The sequence below is a fragment of the Coloeus monedula genome (assembly GCF_965178545.1).
Source record: "Coloeus monedula genome assembly, chromosome: 1".
NCBI classification, from domain to species: Eukaryota; Metazoa; Chordata; class Aves; order Passeriformes; family Corvidae; genus Coloeus; species Coloeus monedula.
This window is the reverse complement of record NC_138781.1, coordinates 83620430-83643990: the sequence shown is the minus strand read 5'-3', so window position 1 is coordinate 83643990 and position 23561 is coordinate 83620430. Positions and strand designations below refer to the sequence as shown.

The window sequence follows — 23561 nt, the reverse complement described above, 5'->3', positions numbered from 1 at the left end:
GCTGTGGATGTCCCATCCCTGAAAGTGTTCAAGGCCAGACTGGATGGAGTTCTGAGCAACCTGGTCTAGTGAAAGGTGTCCCTGCCCATGGCAGGGACAGTGGGACTAAATGATTTTCAAGGTCCCTTCCAGCCCTTAACATTCTATGATTCTCTGAAACATTTTGGAGCAGCTGATGTTTTCTGAAGCTTTCTGAACCTTTGTAGCAGCATGTTTCCAATTTTGCAAAGTTTGTAAAAGAAACTGCCTTCCAGTTAGCTGCTATTTCCCTTTCTGCTGTTGATCCCAGCTCAGACCTGGATCTTGCTTGCTCTCTCAAGGATTATCCTAACCCACATTCAGCTAACAGCAACAGCATGCACAGACAGTCCAACAGTGCAGGAGTGTTACCTGGCTCAGTTTACAGCGGTGCATACATCCCGTGCCAAGGAGGGAGGCAGGTAGAGGCTGTCCCATCTCACTCACAAGGAGGAGAGACAACATTTTCCTGCCAAAGCCTGCAAATGGAAAAAGGTCCTAGAGAGCTCTTTGTGACTCAGAGAAGAGGTCCAGAAACAGCTTAAGGTGGAAGAAAAGACACAATGGACAGTGTTAGTTTAAAAAAATCTCTCAAGAGTTTCAAGTAAGTTATCTCTGATTGATTGATTGATTGATTGATTGATTGTCCCAGAGCTTATTCCCATGCATAGAGGGCAAGGCCATTCTCCAGATTGCACTGAAGTGCTCAATAAATGCACGGAGGAGAGAGCAGAGAGCCGTGAAACGGAAAGGACCCACGGATATGGCGGTTGATCTGTAGCATTTGTACTATACATTCCATCTCTCTCCTCTGATGAGTCAGCAGCCAGATAAACATTAAATTTCAAGCCTGCCTGCACAAAGAGATCACCAATTAAATCCTAAGGTCTTAACACAGGTTAAGAGAAGGCAGAAAGAGGCAAAACTGGATTTAGCTGCAATGCTAAACCATCCACTGCCACCAACACTGGCCTGGCCAAGGCAAGAAGAAAGCTGGAAAGGGAAGCTGAAGTATGTGATAACTGCAGACAAGATGTGGCTCAGAAATAAATTCCAGCCACCTTTGAGCCTTCTTAGGTGGATACTATGCTCAGGTGAGCTATATCCTGACAGCATTTCTTTCAGCTGCAGCTCCTGAGACACAGCTACATTAAACACAATCTGCTAGTCCAGACAGAAAGCACCAGGTAACCGATGCTGCGGAGAGGCATGGAGGTGGCATTTAGGAATTTTTTTTCCAGATGGATTTTTTGATGGAGTAGCAGACAGTGCTGTTACACAACTGACAGCTTTAGGCCTCTTAAGTCAACTATTTGCTTTTGCTATTTTTAGCTGAGTTTTAAGCCTAGATTTTCTTTTACATGGATAAATGTGTCTGGCTTTCTGTGAGCGCACCTAAGTGAATGCTTGGCACACCAGTATTTAGCAGGTTTTGCCTATTTTGTTCCTTGTCCAGATTAACTGAGATGGAGGGAGAAACAATCTGATATTCATGCCAGGCAGTACAAATCTCTTCACTGTTTCATGAAAAGTCTTGATCTTCAACCATTTCAATATCTTGTGATATTTTAGGGGGAAAAAATCCCAAACAAACACAAACAAAATCCAATAACAAACGACTGTGTAAGTTTGGCTCAGCTTTGTACTGGAGCAAACTGCTTGTAACTCTGTAAAAGTTTAAGTCTTTTTTTGGACCATCACAATTCTTTTCTGTTTTTCCTGCAAAGTCCTTATTGAGATGGAAGAAAACTGTTCTTTAATATGTAACCAGAAAAGAAAGTACACCAGTCTATGCAAATTCTCTACATATCTGGGAGAAATTACACATAAAAGCCCATTATAAGGGAAGATACTTGGCAAAGAGGAATTTCTTTTTGGATGAATGCACTCCATCTTGTTAAAGAGTGATTTGTTGAGGAAATCAACATTTAATGATAGGGAAAAAACGAAAACCAACCAACAACTTCAAAGTTATTGTGTTTACATATAATGGCTAGATTTCAAACAGGTGATGATGGTGTTGGTCTCCATTCAGGGAACTAGGATCCCTAGAAACATTTCAGGCATCCCCATGCCTAGAAGAGTTAAAAGTGGATGGGGCTTTCAGCAACCTGGTCTAGTGAGAAGTGTCCCTGGCCATGGCAGAGGGTTGGAACTAGATGATCTTTAAGGCCCCTTCCAGACCAAACCATTGTATGATTCCATGCTGCTATGAAATGTAAAACAGCGTAGTGTGACACCCAAGCACAAACTGTATCCCACTGGCGGAGGAACGACAAGGGTTGCTGGGGAAATGGAGAACTCCGCGGGGAGACAGGCCGAGAGATGGGAGAGCGGGTTATCCCTCCTCACCGCTTCCCGGGCACGGCCGGGCGGGAGCGGGGCGGCCCCGCGGGATCCCCGCCCCGGGCGGTGCCGGCGCTGCCTTTGCAGCCGGGCTGGAGCCCGGGAGGCGCAGCAGGGGAGCGGCGGAGCGGGTGAGGCGCGGCGGGGCTGGCGGGCGGGCCCGAAGGGTCCCCGAGGTCGCGACGAGAGTTTGGCTTTATTTGCTGGTTATTTTCCCCATTTTGTTTTCCACTTGACTCTTTGGGGGCTGTTTTCCAGAAGTGGCGATTCCCGGAAAGCTGCTCCTAAGGGCATCCCGGCGAGACCACCCCGCGTGTGCCCTCCGCCCGTGTGGTGGCGGGGCCGGGGGCTGCGGGCACCGCCTGCGGAGAGGCGGCCGTGGGTGTGCGGGGAAATGCCGGGAGTGCCAGCCGGGCTGAGCTTCCCTGGGGAACTGCTGTGTCCTGGGTGCGGAGTTGGCGCCGACCTGCGTGGGGATCGTGGTTTGAAAGCAACAGCGTGCGCCGCTTTCAGCTCGGGTGTTCGGCCGGGGCTTGGCTGTTTGTTTCGGGGGCGGCAATTTTTTTTTCCTTACTGTGTGCACTATGGATTTACGTGTTGCGGACTGGCTTCTGTTTCCATCAGAAGCGTGAAGGTTTAGAAAAAGGGGCTCATAAATGCAGGTGTGATTCAGGAGGACCCAGGAAGGGGCCAGCTGCAGGTGGTCCTCGGTGTCAGGCATGGCTGAACACGAGCCAGCGTGTGCCCAGGTGGCCAAGAAGGCCAAGGGCATCCTGGCCTGTACCAGCAATGGTGTGGCCAGCAGGAGCTGGGCAGGGATTGTCCAACTGTGCTCAGCACTTCTGAGGGCACACCTCTAATCCTGTGTCCAGTTCTGGGTCCCTCAGTACAAGAAAGACATTGAGGTGTTGGAGTGTGTCCAGAGAAGGGCAGCAGAGCTGGTGAAGGGTCTGGAGCACAAGGCGTATGAGGAGCAGCAGAGGGAACTGGGGCTGTTTAGCCTGGAGAAAAGGAGGTTCAGGAGTGACTTTATTGCTCTTTACAACTACCTAAAGGAGGTTGTAGCCAGGTAGGGGTCAATCTATTCTCCCAAGTAACAAGTCATACCAGGGGAGTTTCAGATTAGATATCAGGAAAAATTTCTTCACTGAAACAGTGTTCAAGCATCGGAACAGGCTGCCCAGGAAAGTGGTTGAGTCACCATCCCTGGAGATATTTAAAAGACATGTAGATGTGGCACTTAGGGACATGGTTAGTGGTGGGCTGGGCAGTGCTGGGTTAACAGTTAGACTTGATTTTAAAGACCTTTTTCAACCTAAATGATTCTGTGATTCTATGATCTCTTATGTCACTGAGAAGTGATCTTTTAGACTGAAGAGACCATGCCCTGCTAGCTTGCTTTTGTACTGTACATTCTGTGATACATTTCTGCTTTGATGGTTACTCATCCAGCTCTCATTGCACTGTCTTTCTTACTAAACCAGCCTGTCTTCCTTTTGAAGGAACTGTACAAATTGTATGCAGCTTATACTTTCATTTTTGCAGCGGAGAAAGAACCAGATTTCTGTGGTATTTAGTGAGTGAGTTCAAGCTAGCATGGTGCTACCTGCTCCATTGCTAGTATGCACAAGTACCGTTATTCCCACTTCCATCCTTTGGCCTGCTCCAGTTTCAGCAAGTGGTGAAACAGAGAGGCAAAATACATGAAACAGGAAGAAATGACAGGCTCAGAAAGTTCCTTTGTAGTTACTGAAGTTTGCTTCTTTAAGAATTTCAGTTCTTTGCTAGTGGACAAATAATTTGATTAGAAGCTGAGGGGGTCTTCATACGGTAAGAGGAAAAGATGCCATTTTGCCTGTCTATCTAAAACACTATCAGGTGAAGGGTGTTAGAATTGGTTTTGAAGGGGAAAAGCAGCATGAAAATGCTGGTCAGCATTTAAATCTTTTATGGATAAGTATCTGTATTTGGAATTTTTAAAAAATTAAATTTTTGTAGTTCTGAAATTTTTTTTGCCATTTTTGGATATAAGGGTTTTTTTCACTTTGTTTAACTGTTTGGAACATGTTGCCTGCCTGGGTGGTGTTGATTTCCCATTCAGCATCAAGACTTTCTGTCCACCTTGTTTCTTAGATATAGTTTCCAGTTGAATCTTCTCATCTTATCTACCAGCATTATCAGACAACAAACATTAAAGGGTTTTTCAAAAATGTATGCAGTTTTTCTTGAGCTTAATGTTTGAAAATGTTTGATCTTGCATGACTACCCAGGCAAATGAGCTTGAGATTTCAGAAATACCTCTGCTGCACCTCCCGACCCCACACAGCTGAACTGTGGGAGTCACGGTGCCAAACTGTCCTAGGGCAGATGACTGTGGGTATAATTTAGTTGTTTTAAAAACACAGGGAATAACCAGTGCTCAGGAGTCAAAAGGTAATACAATCACACTGCTTTCATTACACTTGCATAACTAAATTTGGGTGTGATTAGAATGGCATAAAATTTACCTTGAGGAGCTCCTTAATCTGCTCTTGTTTTAGGCTGTGAATTTATTTTTTATAAATTACCTTTGGGCTGCATAAGTCATATTCTAATGGTATTTTTATGTCAGTCTGACTTCTGAAAGAGTTCTAGTACTCTTCTAAGTCAAACACCAATCTGAGTTGCTGTCTGACATCTGGCCCTGAGGCACTTCAGGCTCTGTTTTCTGCTTTGATGGAATTTGGGAAGGCCCGGTGAACACAGGGCATCCTTTCCGCACTCTGGGGGTGATGCAGCTGGCGTGGTGCCAGCCTGTAGCAGTAATGGGGAACTTTGCCCGTGTGCTCTGTTCATGGGATTCCCGGCATAGCAAATGCCAGTTCCTCAGTGCGTGGTTGCAGTGCTCTGGATCAGACACAACAATGCTGTACCCTCCAGAAAGACAGAGAAACAGCTACTTATTAGAGAAAATGTCAGCATTTCATGATGGAAAAAACGAGTTTCAGTTCTTCAGCCGCAGCAATGTAACAGCAGTCACTGACAGTTTTAAGAGGGGAGTTTGTTGCTAGGGATCTTGTACCAATTCTGAGGTGTTAGAGTTTAGTTTGCATATTACAGAATTTGGTTTGATGGAAAGTTTGGTTTTTTCCCATGAACAGTAAAACTCATGGTTGGGCTGTCTGTTGCCTGATAACATAAAAGCATGAAACAGCTGTTCCCCAGCATAAGTGAGAACAAAAAGGAAATAAGGATACTGCTGACCACTTCTTGAGGCAAACATTGTAAAATACTTCAAAACTTCTACAGGCTTTTTCATTAATTTTCTGAGAAATTTTTAAGTCTGTAGCTTTTAGTTTCTTTTCAGCCTTATGCTGTGCTTGTAGCTTCTTCCCAATTTTTTAATTGCTCTACACACTGTACATTTTTGACATTCTCAAGATCCAGACCCAAATGCTTGGGATTTCTCTGTAGTCTGTGGGGACATGCTGGAAGCTCCTGACAGAGAGAGGAAGTGTGTCTCTAGCTCCTGTCCCCATGTCACCAGTGAGGACAGATGCCACTATGTACCTGTGCAGAGGGATGTGTCAAGCAAGGCAACCTGTACTGCCCACACTTTTCTTTAAACAAACATTTTTCTGAGGAGAATGCTGTAGACTGAGCAGAAGACTTGTGTTGTCTTATTTGAGCCATGTTCTGTGATGGTGGAGGGTTAAAAGTGTGGCAATATGTAGCTGTATATGGTCAGTCTCTGGTCCTTTTGCTAGTTCCACTCGTGGTCTTCGGCAGGACCCCGTCTCTGGTTCCTTGTCCATATATAATATGTTGCTGGGGTTTCCCACATATTTTAAATGTTTAGCATTTATGTTTCCAGGGCAGGGTAGTCATGTTGGGTAAACAGTGCTATGAAAGTGAGAAATGGGTACCTTAGCATCAAACTAGTGCCTTGATATGATGTGGTGTCCATGAGGCTTTGACCATCATCGAGTCTGCCCTTGCATCTTGTGCAGCAAAGCAGCATCAAGGCAAGGTGCTTGGCACTGCCTGAAGGTCAGCTCCCACCAGGGAAACCATAGAATATTTTGGGTTGGGAGGGACCTTACAGACCATCTAGTTCCACCCCCCTGCCTTGCACAGGGACACCTTTCACTAGACAGGTTGCTCAGAGTTCCATCAGACCTGGCCTTGAATGCTTTCAGGGATGGGACATCTACAGCTTCTCTGGGCAGCCTCTTCCAGTGCCTCACCAGCCTCACAGTGAAGAATTTCTACCTAATATCTAACCTAAGTCTGCCCTCCTTCAGTCCAAAGCCATTACCCCTTGTCGTGTCACTACATCCCTTTGTAAAAAGTCCCTCTCCATCTTTCTTGTAGGCCCCTTTAGCTACTGGAAGGTGCGGTAAGGTCTTGTAGGAGCCTTCCAGGCTGAACAACCTCAGCTCTTTTAGTCTGTTCTCATAAGAGAGGTGCTTCATCCCCCTGATCATCTTCATGGCCTCCTCCGTGGACATCCTTCTTACATTGGGGGTGCCAAAGCTGGATGCAGTACTGCAGGTGGGGCCTCACAACAGTGGAGGGCAGAACCGCCTCCCTCGAATGGTCAGCAAGGTTTTAATTGCCGAGTTTTTGCAAAATTGGCCTTTTGCAAACTTAAAAACTTGGTTCAGGTCTGTCTGTACGACAAAGAGAAGCCCTACCCATTTTCCCCAGTTTTGCTCTGAGCACAGCACCGTGCCATGGGCTTGTTTGTGAGCAGCTTGGAGATATGTTTATTGTCCTGCAATTCTGGTTTCATTTTGTGTCATTTCCTGCACATGAATTTCAGCTGTGATGTTCTTTCCAAAGTCCAAGGCCTTAAAAATAGGGGATTTCATATAAATGAAGAACTTTAAAAATTATACTGCTGGGTTCCACATCAGAAACTATCCAGTACCCTGTATTTAACTTTCTTACTTTACAAGTGAAAGTAAGTTATGCCTCTGCCAAGTGCCAGCCCCTGAAAAAGAGCTCAGTATGCAGGGTCACACTTAACTATATTTTACAGGGCTGCGTGATTCATATTTTATTTAGTCCTTGCCACATAACTGTCCAGCTTTTAGGCAGTTTGTGCAAATGCAGAGGTGTTAGGGAGCTTTGGTCTCTTGATCCCTGCAACTGATGCCTAGAGTGCTTCATTTGAAACTTCTCTTGCATCCAAATGTCTGTAAAAATACCAACTGTGCATTAGCAATGACAATAATGACAAGTGATATTATTATGCATAATAATACTACTAATAATTATAATGTGCATTTACAAGTAGACAGCTCCCACACAGAATATTCTGAGTTCTTGAATCACATTTTTATGAAATGTTTTTGTTAGCTATGACTTTGGTATTACACTGAGTGATAGTAACTGAAATGTAAGTTATCTTCATGCAGTCAGTTTTACCTTTCAACAAGACTTTTTTGCTTAAGATTTTAGGCCAGAAGTGCCTGGTAATGCACTCTGACAAAAAGGCAGAGGACTCCTGTGTGCTTGAGTTAATTAAAATATGCCCGTTTTAAAGTGTTGCCCTTGAAATGATGAAGAGAGAGCAGGGTTTAAGCACTCCAGCTGCTCCCATACAAACACCACGAGGTCTGCAGAATAAAGCTGAAGTTTTGGCTTTTGTTAGACTGAACACTGAGAGGCAGGGGGAACGAGATGCAAGACCAATTTCTGCCATTTGCATTCAGGGTGATGGCTTTTATATTTTGCTTTCTTTGGCCTTGCTTTGTGCTTCTAATCTGTCTTGGAAGGAGGGCAAGACACAAAGTAAAACTCCCAAGGAAACAGATAACACTGCTGGAATAACCTCTGCACATAGCTGCTTAGGAAGCACAAGCTTTGTGATCTGGTGTACCACCAGGAGATAGGAACCTTTTGTGATTATTAATCATAAATTATTTGTATTTACTAATCCACGTGAAAAATATGCAGCTGTGCATGGCCTGCACACAGAATCGGGTACACTTAGGAGAGGGCCATGCTCTGGAGACAGACACAAAATCTCTGTGGGGTGCAGCAGTCAGACCCTGTACAGAGATGGGAATGATGAGCGACATGGATGTAGTTTGGTGAGAGGGGCCTGGCTTTCTCCTTGGCCAGTAAACAAGCTCAGAAGAGTTGATTTTTTTGTTTGTCATGGGTTGCTTGATCCTGCTGTTTTCCTGGATACCGGTTGGGATAACTTTTTATTAACAGGTAGCTTAAAATTTCTTGGACTGTCCTGTGATATGTGCTTACAAAGCATCCAGGCAGGGCCAGGGACACTTCCTGCACTGGGGAATCCCAGGAGTGAGGCAGCTGCCACTGGACCTCTGCCTGGAGAAACCAGGAGGGATGCTGCCTGTGGTATCCCCAGCCTCCTGAGCACCTAATGACTGTGCATTCTTAGAGGGTTGGGTGGTAGGTACAAGTCTTGTGCTGTCTAGCAAACAAGATTTAAAAATCAGGAGGAGGAAAATAATTGTTATGTTTTCTTTTTTCCCCCCTAACCAGGTTTCAGTTATCTAGACACATCAGCATAAAAAGCCCAAGGTATTTATACTTGTCAGCTAGATTTAAGATGTTCAGGAGGAAAGTACTCCCTTTATTCTGTCAGTTTGGATTCAGCATGGCAAAAAAAAAAAAAAAAAGGAAAAAGAAAAGTATTTTGAAAATTGTGAAACAACCATGACTGGCATTAGGAATGACTCAGCATGCAACTCTGCAGCAGGCAGAATAAGAATTCTTAGAGTGGGCTTCTTTCAAATAATAGATTTAGTGCATTTACGTAAGTTCTGTTTGAAGTGTACAGGCATTAAATAGCAATTTTTGGATGGGAACAGATTTTTTTCCACATTAAGAAAAAACAGTAGCAGAGATTTCAGAGGATTCTTCTTTAAAAGGTTATTTTATTTTTTTCTTTTTTTTTCTTAACTCAGGAATAACCGTTTTAGAGAGATTCATGTTTTTTTAATAGCATGAAATGCTTTTCATGTGTTTCTCATTCAGTATTCTGGACTGTAAATTCTCAGAAGGCTTCTCTCATGTTTTTTCTTACTTAAATGGAAGTGTGGCTAAGTGTTATTCATCTGAAGGTCTTGGATGAAGCACCCTGTGCCTTAAAAAGGAAGCTGAATTGTACAGGAAATGAAGAATTGAACTTTCCTTTTGTTCTCATAGGCATTTGTAGAGAGAAATGGTATGTGCAGGCTAAGGCATGCATTAATACCTTGATTATATAGCTGAAATTGGTTTTGTAAAGGTAGCTCTAGTAGGGTATATTTTAGATGATCACATGGTGGGTAAGAACACATTATGGTTGTTGCTGCACAGTAGGAATAAGTATGTGTCCCAGCTGGATAGATGCATTAACACCAGCAGTTCCTGTTGATGATCAGGGGGTCCGAAGAAGGCTGCCAGCTCTATATTCTCTATATTTTTCTGAAAGAAGACTGAGGGAGCTAAGAGGGCAGTTGGGACAGCCCTATGCAGAACAGCTGTGCAAATAAAACCCTTCTTGCGACTGATGGGCCTCAGTGTTACCAAAACTATTCTGTTTGCTAGGTAATTGTGTGATTCTAGATATGGTTTGGGGCTGGGATTCTGGTTTGTTGGTTTGGTTTGTTTTTTTTTTTTTTTAATTAGAAGAGATCTGATCAGCAGACATGGTTGAACTTTTGATAAGTCACTGACGATTACCATCTTTGTCTGTAAATTATTTTCTTTTTCTTATTATACCAAGGAGAGATCCTCATCTCTCCTGTTTGTTAGAACAGGTGAATGTTGCTTAACAAGTTGACGTTGCTTTACTCTGTAAAGGAAGGGATTTGTAATGAAATAGTTACTGAATTAAGCAGTGCTTCCCACATATCTTGGTATGTGTTTGATCTGTTTTCAGTATTTTTTATGTTTTTGGTGTGGTGCTGATAATAAACTGGGAAATCAAAGAGTTTGTAATCTCTTGGCACCACTTAAAAAGGCATATTTGTTTTCTAAACTCTAATGGGATATAATCTTTTGTAGGTATTGAATTTGAAAAATTAATAATAATGATTTTTCTGTGTCTTCGTCTTGGCTCATTCAGTTGAAGTCTTTGTACACATGTGCATCATGCTTGTGCTTGCTCTATAAGGGTAAGTTTGTTTGTTTTCCCTTGAAAGAGGGACTTAGCCTGTTCTGTAACATACCTTGGTATTGATGGTGTATAATCTGGAAAAAAGCAATGTGCAACAACGTGAAGAGAACTCTGCATGCACACCATGAACACAGGCAGACTTGGATCTCCATGCCAAGCTGTGCATGTCTCAGTTGAGGGGTCTCCCTGCCTACTTCTGCAGCCAACAGAGGAGGGAGAAGGAGTGCTACAGGTTGGCAGCAGGATGGCTGGAACAGAGGGGTCTCACATTCTGCCTCCCTCTTTGAATGAGGGTATACCTGCTTTTAGGGAACTAGGAACATAGTTTTGTGTGATGGGAGTATGAAACCTGGCCACTTTATGGTGACAAGTCCTGTGTCCTGCTTTCAGTACCAAAAAGAGGGTGAAGAGGAATGTCCCGAAAAGAAATCATTCTGTCAGGTTTTAATTTGGGAAGATGCTCTGTTATCTTTCTGATGGCCTTGTAAACGGCATGGAGAAAAAAAGTAAAGGGGGAATGTGCCATCAGACATGCTGGAATATTCAGTAGTGCATACAGTGCTCTCTACTAGTTCCCAAGCTGATCTCTGACATTTTGCATTTTGTCAATTATGAGTATTTAAGGTGGCAGCCTCCAAAAAAGTTGTGAGAGTGTCAAATGTGAAGCAAATCCTTTAGAGATTCTTCCTGAGAATGAAACATGTTGCAGGTGTCTCTTACTTATCTTTTTTATGGCCTCTTTTGTTGGTTGTCTTCTTCTGTGTGTCTCTCCTGCTGACTTTGCAGGGGGGAAAAAGCTTAAGGCTTGGCACTAGCAGGAAGCTGATGTGGCATGAAAAGAAAACATGGTGAACTACTTGCATTGTAAGATAAACACTGCTGTCAGCTCCTACTCCAGCACTGTTCAGCCTCTGTTCTTCCAAATTTCTGCATGTCAAGAGTCAGGCCTCCCTGTCTTTATACTGATGCTCACAGTCAGTCTCCAAGAAGATGGGAGCCCAGCAGCTGGTCACAGCAGCAAATGCTCCTGGCACTGCCTCCTGAAGAACTGGATGAATTGTGCCCATATCCCAGGGAATGGATTTGCTTTAAAAATCTATGGGTTTATTTTACTCCCCCCACTAATGTGTTATTAATTTAATTGCTCATTGGTTTCTGAAGAATTTTGGAGGGTGCAGGGAGGGGGAGTGGAAAGATCTATTTTAAGCTGCCACCTTTTTTAATTTATGCTCATGATGTATTTTTACCAGCAGTACTTTGCAATCCAGCTGCTACTTCTAAATGTCATTTACTTGAATAAAAAATGTAATTAATTTCTAAGTGTGACATAAGCACTGAAAGTATTAACTGAATCACAAAGTGCTGTTTGAACAGCAGCTTTCCCATGACAGGAGGGAAAGTTTATGAAGTCCAAGGTATGCTGCAATACAAGTGTAGCAAAAATACTCAAAACCACTTGTTTGCAGGTTTTCCCATCACCCACTAGGCTTTCTATTAGGGAAATACCTATTTATAAATCCCCCATATTAAATAAAAATGGGTGAGCAATATTTGATTATCTTGTGTTCTCTGACACTGATTTGTGTTTCTGATGGAAATCAGTAAGTCTGTGCTTCCCAGCACTCCTTCAAGAGCAGTTGCTCAAGCACCTGTTAACCATGTGCATTGGAAGAGAGCTTGTTGAACTCCAATAGTCTGAGGTTTTTTCAGGATTATTACCATCAAAACGTTTTCAAAAGATTGCTTGATTCAGTGTAAAAGCTGATGTGGAGCTCTCATCTTTCTGCCTGTAGAAGGAGTGAAGGAAGAAATTTTGCATTCACATGTATTTCTTGGTACTCCATAATGCAAAGTATGTAATTTTAACAGATGGATCAGCTCTTAATTTTTTTATAGACCCAGTTTGTTCAAAATCAGAAGTGGGAGTGGGCCATACAGTCATTTTAAGTAATGAAATGAAAGTCTGCTGCAACTTCCCTTTGATACTGTATATTTAAATTGGTGTTAATTTGTTATCGTTGGTTTGCATACAACAGTGTAAATCCAGAATACCCACTGATCTATGGGCTGAACAATGTCTGTGAGCCATCAGGTTCCGTTCTAGTTGACAGAAGGTTCAGTTATTCACAGTCTACTGAGGTTTTTTTCAGTGCTGATACTTTTATGCTACAGAAGAGAGAGAAGAAATTGTGATGGCTTGATTCTGCTGGGATTGTTATTTCTCAGTTGTTCTCTAGGTAGAAGTTTGTGTGCTTATTGAGAATGTGCCCACTGGTGTCCCTCAGCAGGAAGTGTGAGTGTGTGTATGTGTGTGTGTGCGTTTTAAGTGGGAGTATCTGGTTTTTCCATGAGGTTTTCCATTTCCAAAACTTACAGCTGAGGTTTTGTTGTCTGTTACTTGGCATCAATAATAAACATTTTCTGGAGCTTCAGAACTAGCACCCCAACCCCACCTCTGATAACATCGTTAACAGTTTGTTGACACTTTTTTCTTTACAGCTCTTGACCTGCTTTTAGTTCATGGGCAAGATGAGGTGTGGGTCTCATCACCAGATGACTAGCACAACATCTTGTAATAAAACTTCTTCAAACAACAGATTATTGGGAAAAGCCAAGTATAAGCAGTGCTCCATATACATGCAACAGTGCCCATAAAAATGAGTGCATCACTGTTTATCTTGTCGCTAAGGTTGGAATTGATATATAACTCTTTGACTGGATTGTTGTCCACAGTGCATGGGCTTAATTTACTTGGAAAACTTAAGCCCCTCTTAAATTTCCTGTTAAAGCCAGGAGGGGCAGAAGTTCAGCTGACATAAAACTATGTGGAATGAGTAATTCCCTCTGTAGACTCCCTGGAGAAGGATCTTTTCAGCCTTCTCTGTGGATGTCTTTATAAAAAGTTGAGTTCTCCTTAAGTTTTGTACTAAATCAATAAATAAGTTAATAACAGAGCAGCTGTTCATCATGAGCCCTGGGAATTTCCTATATTCAAATTTCTTCCAGAGGACAAATTTCTCACTTAGGGAGCAGATACTGCCTTTGTCAACTATTTAGTCTCCAGGCCCTCTCTCACTTGTAGGTCGTCTTCTCAACAACAGAAAACCTTCTCTAACCTTGTCTGTAATGCCAAGGGGGCGACAGAATCTTGTCCTTGTTTATGTCTGTGAAGAACAGTGAGCATGCACCCCCTTCGTGATGATCTCCTGAGCTTCTTTCTACCAAATCCCTGGAGAGGATCTTTCTCTGGAGTTTTAAATTGACCCTAAACTTACCCAAATTGAGGCAGGAGCATTCCTTTAATTCCCCAGGCAGTCGTATGATGCTTAGTCAGCTAATATTGCCTTATATGGCCCATTTGTTGACTACAAGTAAGTCCTAGGAACCCCTGGTCTTTAAAGCCATGACTTAGAGACAAAATAATGACAGTACAGGTCTCTAGGTCAGCACATCCTGAAGTAAACAAAAGTAATTTGGGGTTTTTTCGTTATTGAGCAGTGTCTTTGATACCAGTCCCCCTGTGACTCCATTTTAACTATATATGTAGCCTTCACTGTGTGCAGAAAAGCATGGAAATGTGAACTATGTGCACCCAAATCCCTAAACCTTGAAGAACTAAGTGTATAAATTATGTGTATTAAGTAAAACATAATCTTTTGCATGTCATGTTTTGTGTTTCATTTGAAGTGGTATCATACTTGAATGATCTTTCTTTTTGTAAGAAAACAAATAGAAACAAGTACTTCAAAATAGTGATAAGATTCTTCCCTCTCTCTTTTTATCCCTATTTTAGGAAGGCATGAGGTGTGGTCCTGGAAAACAGCCAGCAAGGAATCCTTGTGTCTCATGTGGCAAAAAGTGAAAGTGCAGCTAATGTTAAGCATGACTTTGCTCACCACTGTTTTTTGGTATTGCAGAAGGCTATACAGCTTTTTAGCACGGCTACTGAAATGGTAGGTTTTTATTATGCAGACTTTAATCTTCCACACTGTTGCTTATTTCAGTAAATACTGACCGTTGATACCTCCTTGTTGACACCTGTTCTATCATTTATATTTCAGGTGGAGCAACTATCTTCAGAGGGAACTCATAAGTAAGCTTTTTGTTGTCACTCCACATTCATTAATCACCCCCGCAACGCCCCTTCAGTTGCAGAACAGCAGAATGTAACTAATCTGTGAATCAATCTCAATTTAGGGAATCTCACTGTGCTGCCAGAAGTTGATCTACTTGGTTATAGTGCAAGAGAATGGAAAGGAGAAACAAAGCAGGCCAAACAGATGAGGGAGGTAAGAGTTAAATTTTAATCTCTGCATGAAGACAGGGGAGAACCAGCACCTGGGAAAGGAATAGCACTCCCAGTGCAAACAGCTGCAGCAGCTATCAAAGCCTGCTACACTGGCTAGTTAAATGAAAAGCAAAAGGGACAGCATGAACATGGGTCTAAATAAAGAGTGCAGTAGTACAGGTCAAAATGCAGATCAGGTTTTAGTCTTGTGTATATTCTGAATTCCCTCTTCTAGCACCAGCGACCTTTAACAGGAAAAATCATCCCCAGTGCTAAATAATTTGGTCTTAGGTACTGTCACTTTGCCAGCCTTTGATTTAAGGTAAAAACTCTTATTCCAGGGAGGAAGGAAGCACCACATGCATTTCTCTTCCAAGTTCTGAAGATCCATGCTTGGCAGCCTTCCCCTCTCCACCATCGTCAGCTGCAACTGGGGGCAGGCAGGGCAGGAGCTGGCATCTGACCTGTGCCAGCTTGGGTGGTGCCCAGCAGGCAGGGAGCTGGGGTGCTGGATGGTGGCCATCCCATGCCTTGGCCACAGTCCCTCTGCTCCAGCTCTGCACCCCAGCCCAGGTGCTTCTGTGCCTGTGTCTTCCCCTGCACAGGGTGCTGCTGGCAAGACAGGCAGTTGACTGCACCAGTGTATTTGACATGTATGTGGCTTTAGGTCATGGTATCAGAATCACAGGGCAAATGCATACCAAGAAGGACTTAAAGGGTAAAAAGAAGCTGTTAAGGATAAACAGTAGCATAAGGGGGTTGTAGAAAAAAGAGGATAGTTTTCAAAAAGCTGGAGTTGTGCTCAAGTGATGAACAGAGAAGAGATCCAGTTTTGCCATGTTAAATGTGAGAACACAGCAGTGCCAAAAGTTCACAGAACAACAAACGAGGCTGAAAACTATTTGGAAGAGCAAGTAACAAAAGACAGCAGAACTTCTAATAAATATGCAAGCCCATACTGGGCAAAAAGCCTTTCAGAAAATCCATGAGCCTTCTGGATGACCAGACATGAAAAGGAGACTCCTGTGTATGGAGCAGCCAGTGGATGTCTGGTTACATCAGCTAGAAGTTGCCATGGTAAAGGAGCACATTTTAGGATGAGATCTTATGAGATCCTTAACCAGCTTGCTGTCTCCAAAAGGGGCAATCCCATGTTTGCCTTGTCTCTTTGTCTTTCTCGCCTTGTTCTAGCTAAGCAGTCCCTCTCCCTCTTTTGTGCTGGCTCTCCTCTTTTGGATGTGGTCCACCTAGATGGTGAGCTGATAAGGCAGGTCATCCAGAAAGAGCGTTCTCTGAGGCCCTCAACCTTGCTGAAGCAGCAGGAAGCTCCCCCAGCAGGAAGAGTTCTGTAGGCTTACTATCTCTGCTAATACAGTAAGAGTAAGGGGACAGAGTGCAGCTGAGAAGTGGTGGTGGGATGTGGTGATGAGGCAACCAAGATAAAAGAGGATGAGGGATTGAGACCATCCTGCTGTCCCCTTCGGGAAGCAAACTGGAAGGGATAGAGCAGCCAGTGGGACTGTAGAGTCCTCTCCCTAATTCTCTGCCAGTTTATTGCTCAGAATTGTCTCCACAAGGGCTCAGATGGCAGCCAGAGGTAATGCAGAGTGTGTAGCTGGACAAGGGCCATCCGCTTCAGCACAGAGCTCCCAGATCTGCTCAGCCTCAGGTCAGTGTTGCACGATGGATTCAGGTCAATGTAAGGAAATGTTTTTGCCAAAAGGAGTTTTCTCCAGATACCTGTTCCTGCCCTTTTGCTGCTGCATTGTAAAGCAGTTGAGGTTAATGCTGTTATGACACAGAAATCTTTGCTGATCTTCTGTAATTTAGTTGACCATGTGAATGTTTACAGTAGCAGCAGTGCAGAGACTTGAACAAGCTGCTGGGTTTGGAAAGAATGCAGAATCGCTCTTAAGGGGCAGCACCAGTCTAAGGTGTTTACAAAAACATGGTGTTTAACATTTTTGTGTATATAAATCTTAAAAACATACACTCTCATTCCCCTAGCTCCCTCTTATGAGTTGTTTGGAATTGGACTTCAAACAACATGGGTTTTTTCCAAGATTTAATGGTTTTATTGCTAATTTTTCTTGGTCTCTTTCTAGGCATATGAAGAGTTGTATAGAAGCTGTCATATCAAATACCTGAGACAACTCAAGAGGGACAACTATAGTGTAGTAAGAGCGGTGCTTTTTCAGATATTCAGCCAAGGCATTCCTTTTCCTTCGTGGATGAAGGAAAGAGATATATTGAAGGTAAAATTCATTTCCTAAATGAACACATTTCAGCTATCCATGCACAGCAGAAGGAAGCTCTGTTCAGTGTGAAAAGTGATATGTTGGCTGTTGAAGTGGAGAATCGTTATCAGAATTTAAAGAGAAGTTTTTCAAACCCATTGAACTACATTTAATTGAAAAACTGTCCCTGATCTAAATACACCAATGTGAACACGAGTCTAAATGATATAAAAAAAAACCCCAACAGTAAAAGTGAATGGATGAATGTTACTGCCATCCTGCTAGATGTCACTCCCTAAACACAACAGGTTATTTGAATCCTCCCCATCCACATCCATGCAAAGTTCAGTGGTCACTTGGGAGGTGCTGTGTTGCTGGAGCAGCAGAAATCCTGCCCTGGGCTCCAGGAGCTACAGCAGGAGATAGTGGCAGGGAGGTGGGATCTATAGCTGCTGCCTGTAGAGGTGTGTGTGCAGACTGGAAGGTGTCTGTAATCCTAAATACCTCTCTGAATTTGGAAGTATCCAGCTTTTCAAAGTGTGAGTTATATATTTTGCTGACAGCATATTTTCATCTCTTTTTGGCTGTCCCTGTTTTAAAAGTTTGTTAAGGACTTGGCAGTTAAGTGGATCCTCCTTCACAGCATTTGAGTTGTGAGGTCCATTTACTTGGTTGTTTGAACTGTACAAACAGCTGATAGAACCACATCGTAAATTCTATGTAGACAAGTTTATATAAACTTATACTCTACTTCTTATTATGGTTATGATTAGCTTGCCTTTTGTTTTTTTCCCAGCTCCCTGAAAAGCTTTTGTATTCTCAAGGTTGTAACTGGATTCAGCAATACAGTTTTGGGCCAGAAAGATACACAGGTCCCAATGCCTTTGGGAAGTTGCGCAAATGTATGGAGGCATTAAAGACAAATGTGAGTATCTAGGAAATGGTTGGGAGAAATAAAAGCCCTGAGAAATGGGTTCAGACAGAGTTAAGGAACTGCTCCTGGTTACTTATTTGTGGGGCAGTCAGGCCTCCCTCCCAGGTTCAGACTGCAGAGTTGCTGGGAAGGCCATCACCTCTACTGCAGGAGAATCCAGCTTTTGGTGATCCACTGAGGCAAATACTCAGGAGTCCTCTGCAAGTTAAGGAGGCCACTCTTCCCACAGCTAGCCCTTGCTATCAAGTGGCTCCTGCAGTATCTCATCATTTTAATTAAAAATAAACATGCTGTATGAGATGCTTCTGGATTCCCTCCCCTGACGGGAAGGAGGAAACAAACAGTGCGTTTTCTTCTAAAACTATTGTGTTTTCTTTGCTTCTACCCCCATTAAGTGTTGTAATTATCCATTTTTGCTTCAATTTCTTTCTGTAAGCTTAAGCACTTGATTGCAAAGAGCTGTCAGCCTCACCGCCCCCTCTGCTCAGCATTGCCAGATTGCCATAATTCCCAACTCAGGACTATAATTCTTATTTATGTATTTAAAACTTGGGGAGATTTAGTAGCCCCAAAGCCTTCTGAAACAGAGATAAAGAGTTGGCCTGTCAAGACCTTGCACCTTTCTTGAGCTCCTCCAGGGTTTCTGTGCATCTGCAGTGATAGTAATTGTTAACTTCAAAAACCCCCCAAAACCCCAAACAGACTAATACAAGCTCTGGTAACAAAGCATTAGTAAGAAAAAGAGGGAATTAAAATAGAGATCTGGTCCCTTGCCTGCACCTTTGCTGTGCCAAAGTGACAGCTGCCTGTCTTCCTGAGGTGTGCCTAGTAGTGGTTATGTGCAGTTATGATTTTGTTTTGGTTGCTCTTTGCATTTCCCAGTGTTGGGTTATTTGGCTTTTATTTTTCGCTTGTTGTAGTTCTTTTAGCTGAATGCAGTTTAAATGCATGAAGAGGATAGGCATGAAGCATTTAAACTGGATTTTTTTTAAAGAAAAAGGTTTCCAGTCAGGAGAATGAATAAATCCTTGCAATTAAAAAATTGTTTCAAAGCAACTCTGTGATGGATTATGCTGTTACTGGGCATGAGGTCTAGCTCCCAACTTCATTTTATTTTTATAAAGATGGTGTTTGGCCAATGAGATGGATTTTTGCCTATTTTCACTAACAGGGTTCCCTGCTGCCTTTCCCAGCTCCATTGTCATAGAATCATTTAGGTTGGAAAAGACCTTTAAGATCATCAAGTGCAACCATTAACCCAGCACTAAACCATGCCCACAAGTGCCAACATTTACACTTCTAAATATCTCCAGGGACAGTGACTCAACCACTTCCCTGGACCACCTGTTCCAATGCTTGACAACACTTTTGATGAAGAATTTTTTCCTAGTATCCAATCTAAATCTCCCCTGGCAAGACTTCAGGCCTTTTCCTCTTGCTCTGTGACATGTTAGTTGGGAGAAAAGGCTGACCCCCACCTGGCTACACCCTCCTTTCAGGTAGTTGCAGAGAGTGATAAGATCTCCTCTTGAGCCTTGCTTTCTCCAGGCTGAACAACCCCAGCTCCTTCTACTGCTCCTTGTAAGATGTGCTCCAGACCCTTCCCCAGCTCCACTGCCCTTCTCTGAACTGGCTTCAGTCCCTCAATGTCTTTCTCATAGTGAGGGACCCAAAACTGAACACAGGTCTCCAGGTGTGGCTTCACCAGTGCCAAGCACAGGGGGACAACCACACCCTGGTCCGCTGACCACACTACTGCTGATACAGGCCAGGATGCCCTTGGCCTTCTTGGCCACCTGGGCACACACACTGGATCATGTTCAGCTGCAGTTGACCAGCACCTGCACTTTTCCACCCTTTTCCACTGAGCCACTTTCCAGCCACTCTGCCCCCAGCCTATAGCACTCCTTGGGGTTGTTGTGACCCAGGGTCAGGACCCAGAACTTGGCCTTGTTGAACCTCAAACCATTGGCCTTGGTCGCACTGGGGGCTGCTGCCTGCAAATGCTGTTGGGACTGGGCAGTGTTGGTTAATAGATGCTTTACACTTAGACCATGCTTCTGTTCCTGTTTTTCAATCTTTTGTGTGTTAAATAGAATTTGTAATAATTTTATTAATATTCTTGTGTGCTTTCCAGTGGGCTGAAATAAGTGCCACAAGAGATCATGAAGAAAGAGGAAACCTGTGTAATGCATTGTTTTCTGATGAAAGCAAGGAATACAAACTATACGAGGCCATAAAATTCATCATGCTCTATGAAGTTGTCGAAGCCTATGAGCAGATAAAGAGCAGGGAAGAACCCGTACACAACCTTTTTAGCCTTCTCTTTGCTCGTGACTCTTCGTCTGACCCTCTGAGTTTCATGATGAATCATCTGAACTCCATAGGTGACTCTATTTGCCTAGACCAGGTAAGGATATAAATGAAAAACAAATCACAAAACTTATTCTATCTTTGTAGTGATTAGGTGATTCTATCATACACCATCCATGCTGGTTGGCCAGTTTTTTAAAATTTGAGATATGGGGAAATGGATTTAGGAAAGCCTTCCAGGAAAAAAAATGTAGTAAGACTGGGCCAAAAAGTGCTACAGGCTGTCAATAAGACATAGTTTAGAACAATAATAACTTTGATATGTAAAATAATTTTAGATTATGCTGTTTTGACCTGTTGTTCTGTTTTTCCTATCTGTTCCACTATGCCAAACCCTGTAGCATCACTCTTTTTTCTCTCCACCCTTTGGTTCTGGTGAGATCTAATGTCTGTTAAGAGTAGGTAACGAGAACTCAAGTATTCACCTTTATATGTTAAGGTTTTTGTTTCCTATTTAATAATTAGTGAGGAGTTAAGTGCTGACATCTAAACTCCCCACTACCCTTTGCATATGGTTTCACTTTCCAATGGTTTAAATTATTTTTTATAATCAATTTCAGTTATCAACTGTTACATGATGCAGTCAGCTTTAGGAGCAGTTTGATTATAACTGGACAAGTTCTGGTCTGTGGCTATGCCCAAGGATATGAACTTTTCCCAAACCTTTTTTCCTGATTAAGCAATCCATAGCAAGAAGTATCAATGAAGATGCCAGTTCTCCAGTTTCATATATGTGAAGTACCAGAAACTTTCTCCTTTTGCTATTATGTTTTCCATATGTAGCAAGTGATCACAAGGTGGCAGGCTTCCCATTTTATCAGGGTATATCAATCTTGATAACAGGTAGTTCTTTCTGACTCCCCAATAAGCTGTGTGAGCTGGCTTGGGAGCAGGTTATGTATGGTGTCAGGTGGAGGAGGAATGTTTCCATGCAAAAGAGAAGTGGAAGGGCTGTTGGGAATGCCCTCAAACTTTTAATTTTCTTATTCCACTCGCAAAAGGACCCCCTTTTATTCCTTGTATGCTGTTTTGAAGCTAAATGACTTGCCTTAACTTGGATTATCTCCAGTTTAGTTTTCAAAGTCTAGAAATAAATGTCTTACAGACTTCTTTCATTTTTAGGTTGAACTGTTTCTTCTTGGATACTTACTTGAAGTAAGGATACGAGTTTACAGACTGCATAGGTTTAATACTGAGGAATTTCAAGTAAACTATCCAGATGAATACCGAAGGGAATGGAATGAGATCTCTCTCCTGACTGAGGATGACCGCTACTATCACATCCCCCTTTTCAGAACGTGAAGGACCAGTGACTTTTTTTTTTCCTTTGTATAATATAGTGAGTGACCAATTCCAGAGAATTAGGTTTCTAAGCAGCAGCAGTAAAATCTTGAGAATGCTCATTAATGATTACAAAATGATTTATGGGTTTATTGTGTAAACATTTTGCTTTCCCATTGCAGCTCAGTTCACCATCAGTCAGCCATAAAAAATACAAAATATATTGCTGTACTGTCTGGGGCAAAAAAAATGACAACATTTGAGGGTTGTCAGACAAGAAAAATTGGACTGCCTGACAACGAAGGCAAAGGTCATGCTGGGTTTTCCACTGCTAGCCGAAGGGTTTACTCTGACATCCATGGATGGGTTAAACTCAAGTGCCTAAAGCAACGACTGCCTTTCCCTACTCCTGTCTGTCTCTAGCTAGGGAGGATGAATCACACAGGAAGCAACTCCCGGGGTCCCACAGTTTATACTCCAGGCTATTTAACTTTCATTGCCTTGGGATGGGAGGATATAAACTGGGGCCTCTGCATGGCCGCTTCAAATCCACTTGGCTTCCCTTGTTGCTGGAACGCCTCTCTCCAGGGACAGGCAGAGCAAGCAGCTGCAGGCTGTACTTACTTCAGACATGGGAAACGGACCTGTCTGCGCCCAGCAGCGATACCTGAAGGTGAACAACTGTAACACAGGGGGAAAAAAATCAACACACGAGAATGCTGTGCCAGATGAATGGAAGAGCTCCTGTGTAAATCAGGAAAGTACATCGCTTTCTCCGAGGTAAAAAGGGCAGCGTTAATAGGTCACACGCAACAGAGTTAGACCCAGTAGCTGCGTGTGACTTTTGTCAACTTGTAAATCCTTTAAGGGCTGATTTCACCATTACCTGCCAAGATTTCCTTTGCAAGTAATCTGAGAAAGTTGTGCATGGAATACATGCACAAACACTGCATTTTCAGAAAATAGTAATTTTCTGTGGATTATGTGAATTCAGCAGTGTTGCAAACATGTTGTGTCCTCTGATTATGTGTTAATCTCCTTGCCTAGAATTGCTATCTTTAATTTAGACCTCTGTGTTTAAAGAAGTCTGTCCAGGACAAGTAAATGAGTTTTACCTTACTAGATGGAACATTTTGCTCAGTTCTGTTTTCTAAAAGAATCAATGCGTTTTGATTATTTCAAAATAAGGGACCTTAACTTGAAGAAGTATTAGATCTTGCAAAATATTTGTGAAAAGCTTACAATCCCCAGGCTAATGGTTGTATTGAAGAGGGTGGGTGGGATTTATTAAGAAACAAAGCCTCCCCTTATCCTAGAGGTATGGGGACAGGCAGATTTGTTTTTTTAAACCTGCAGGATAAAATGCATGCCAGTAGCAAAAATGTGAACAAAGCCTGCAGGAGCTAAAGCAATTGCATGAGGTTTCTTCATGGTAGTGCTTGGAGTCAGTGGACAATGCTCAGTTCCTTTGTGTAAAGGAAAGCAATTTTATTCCTTATGCTCCTTTTATTTGTGTGTATATGTGTGTGTATATATATATATATATATATTTATAAATACAAACACCTGAGTTCTGCATTGTAGATGTCTTGTTTCCTGAAAGTTTGAGTTCAGTTTTGTTGAATGATTTGTAGATTTTAAATAAGAAGTCTTGATAGCTGTAATAATTTCATCTCATCAAAACCTGCATAGCAAGTACTTTATTTATTAAAAGGAAGTTTTTTCACTGAATGAAATAATTTTCTTACTTTAGATTTGGTTCTGCTCTGCATGGGAAAAAGTTATAATACCTAAATGTATTGTTATCTATTTTGCATCAACAGGAGCATTTACAGTTATCAATAAACTTGTCTGTTTTATTCTTGTTTTGGTACAAACAGACATACCAAAAAAAGTATGTATTTTTGTAGTGGACTTTTTAATGATTTACATATTATTTGTGTTTCAGAATACAAAAGC

At 42.5% G+C, this 23561-nt stretch overlaps 1 protein-coding gene across 1 annotated transcript; it reads left to right on the top strand.

The window, feature by feature from the left end:
• The first annotated feature begins 2480 nt into the window (after window positions 1-2480).
• On the top strand, window positions 2481-22464 carry OTULINL (OTU deubiquitinase with linear linkage specificity like). The gene is made up of 8 exons (XM_082294814.1): window positions 2481-2495; window positions 14283-14442; window positions 14551-14582; window positions 14687-14778; window positions 16883-17032; window positions 17811-17939; window positions 20086-20358; window positions 21444-22464. Exons 2-8 carry the CDS (start codon window positions 14336-14338, stop codon window positions 21621-21623), a joined length of 963 nt encoding a protein of 320 aa, XP_082150940.1. The 5' UTR covers window positions 2481-2495; window positions 14283-14335; the 3' UTR covers window positions 21624-22464.
• The last annotated feature ends 1097 nt before the right edge of the window (window positions 22465-23561 follow it).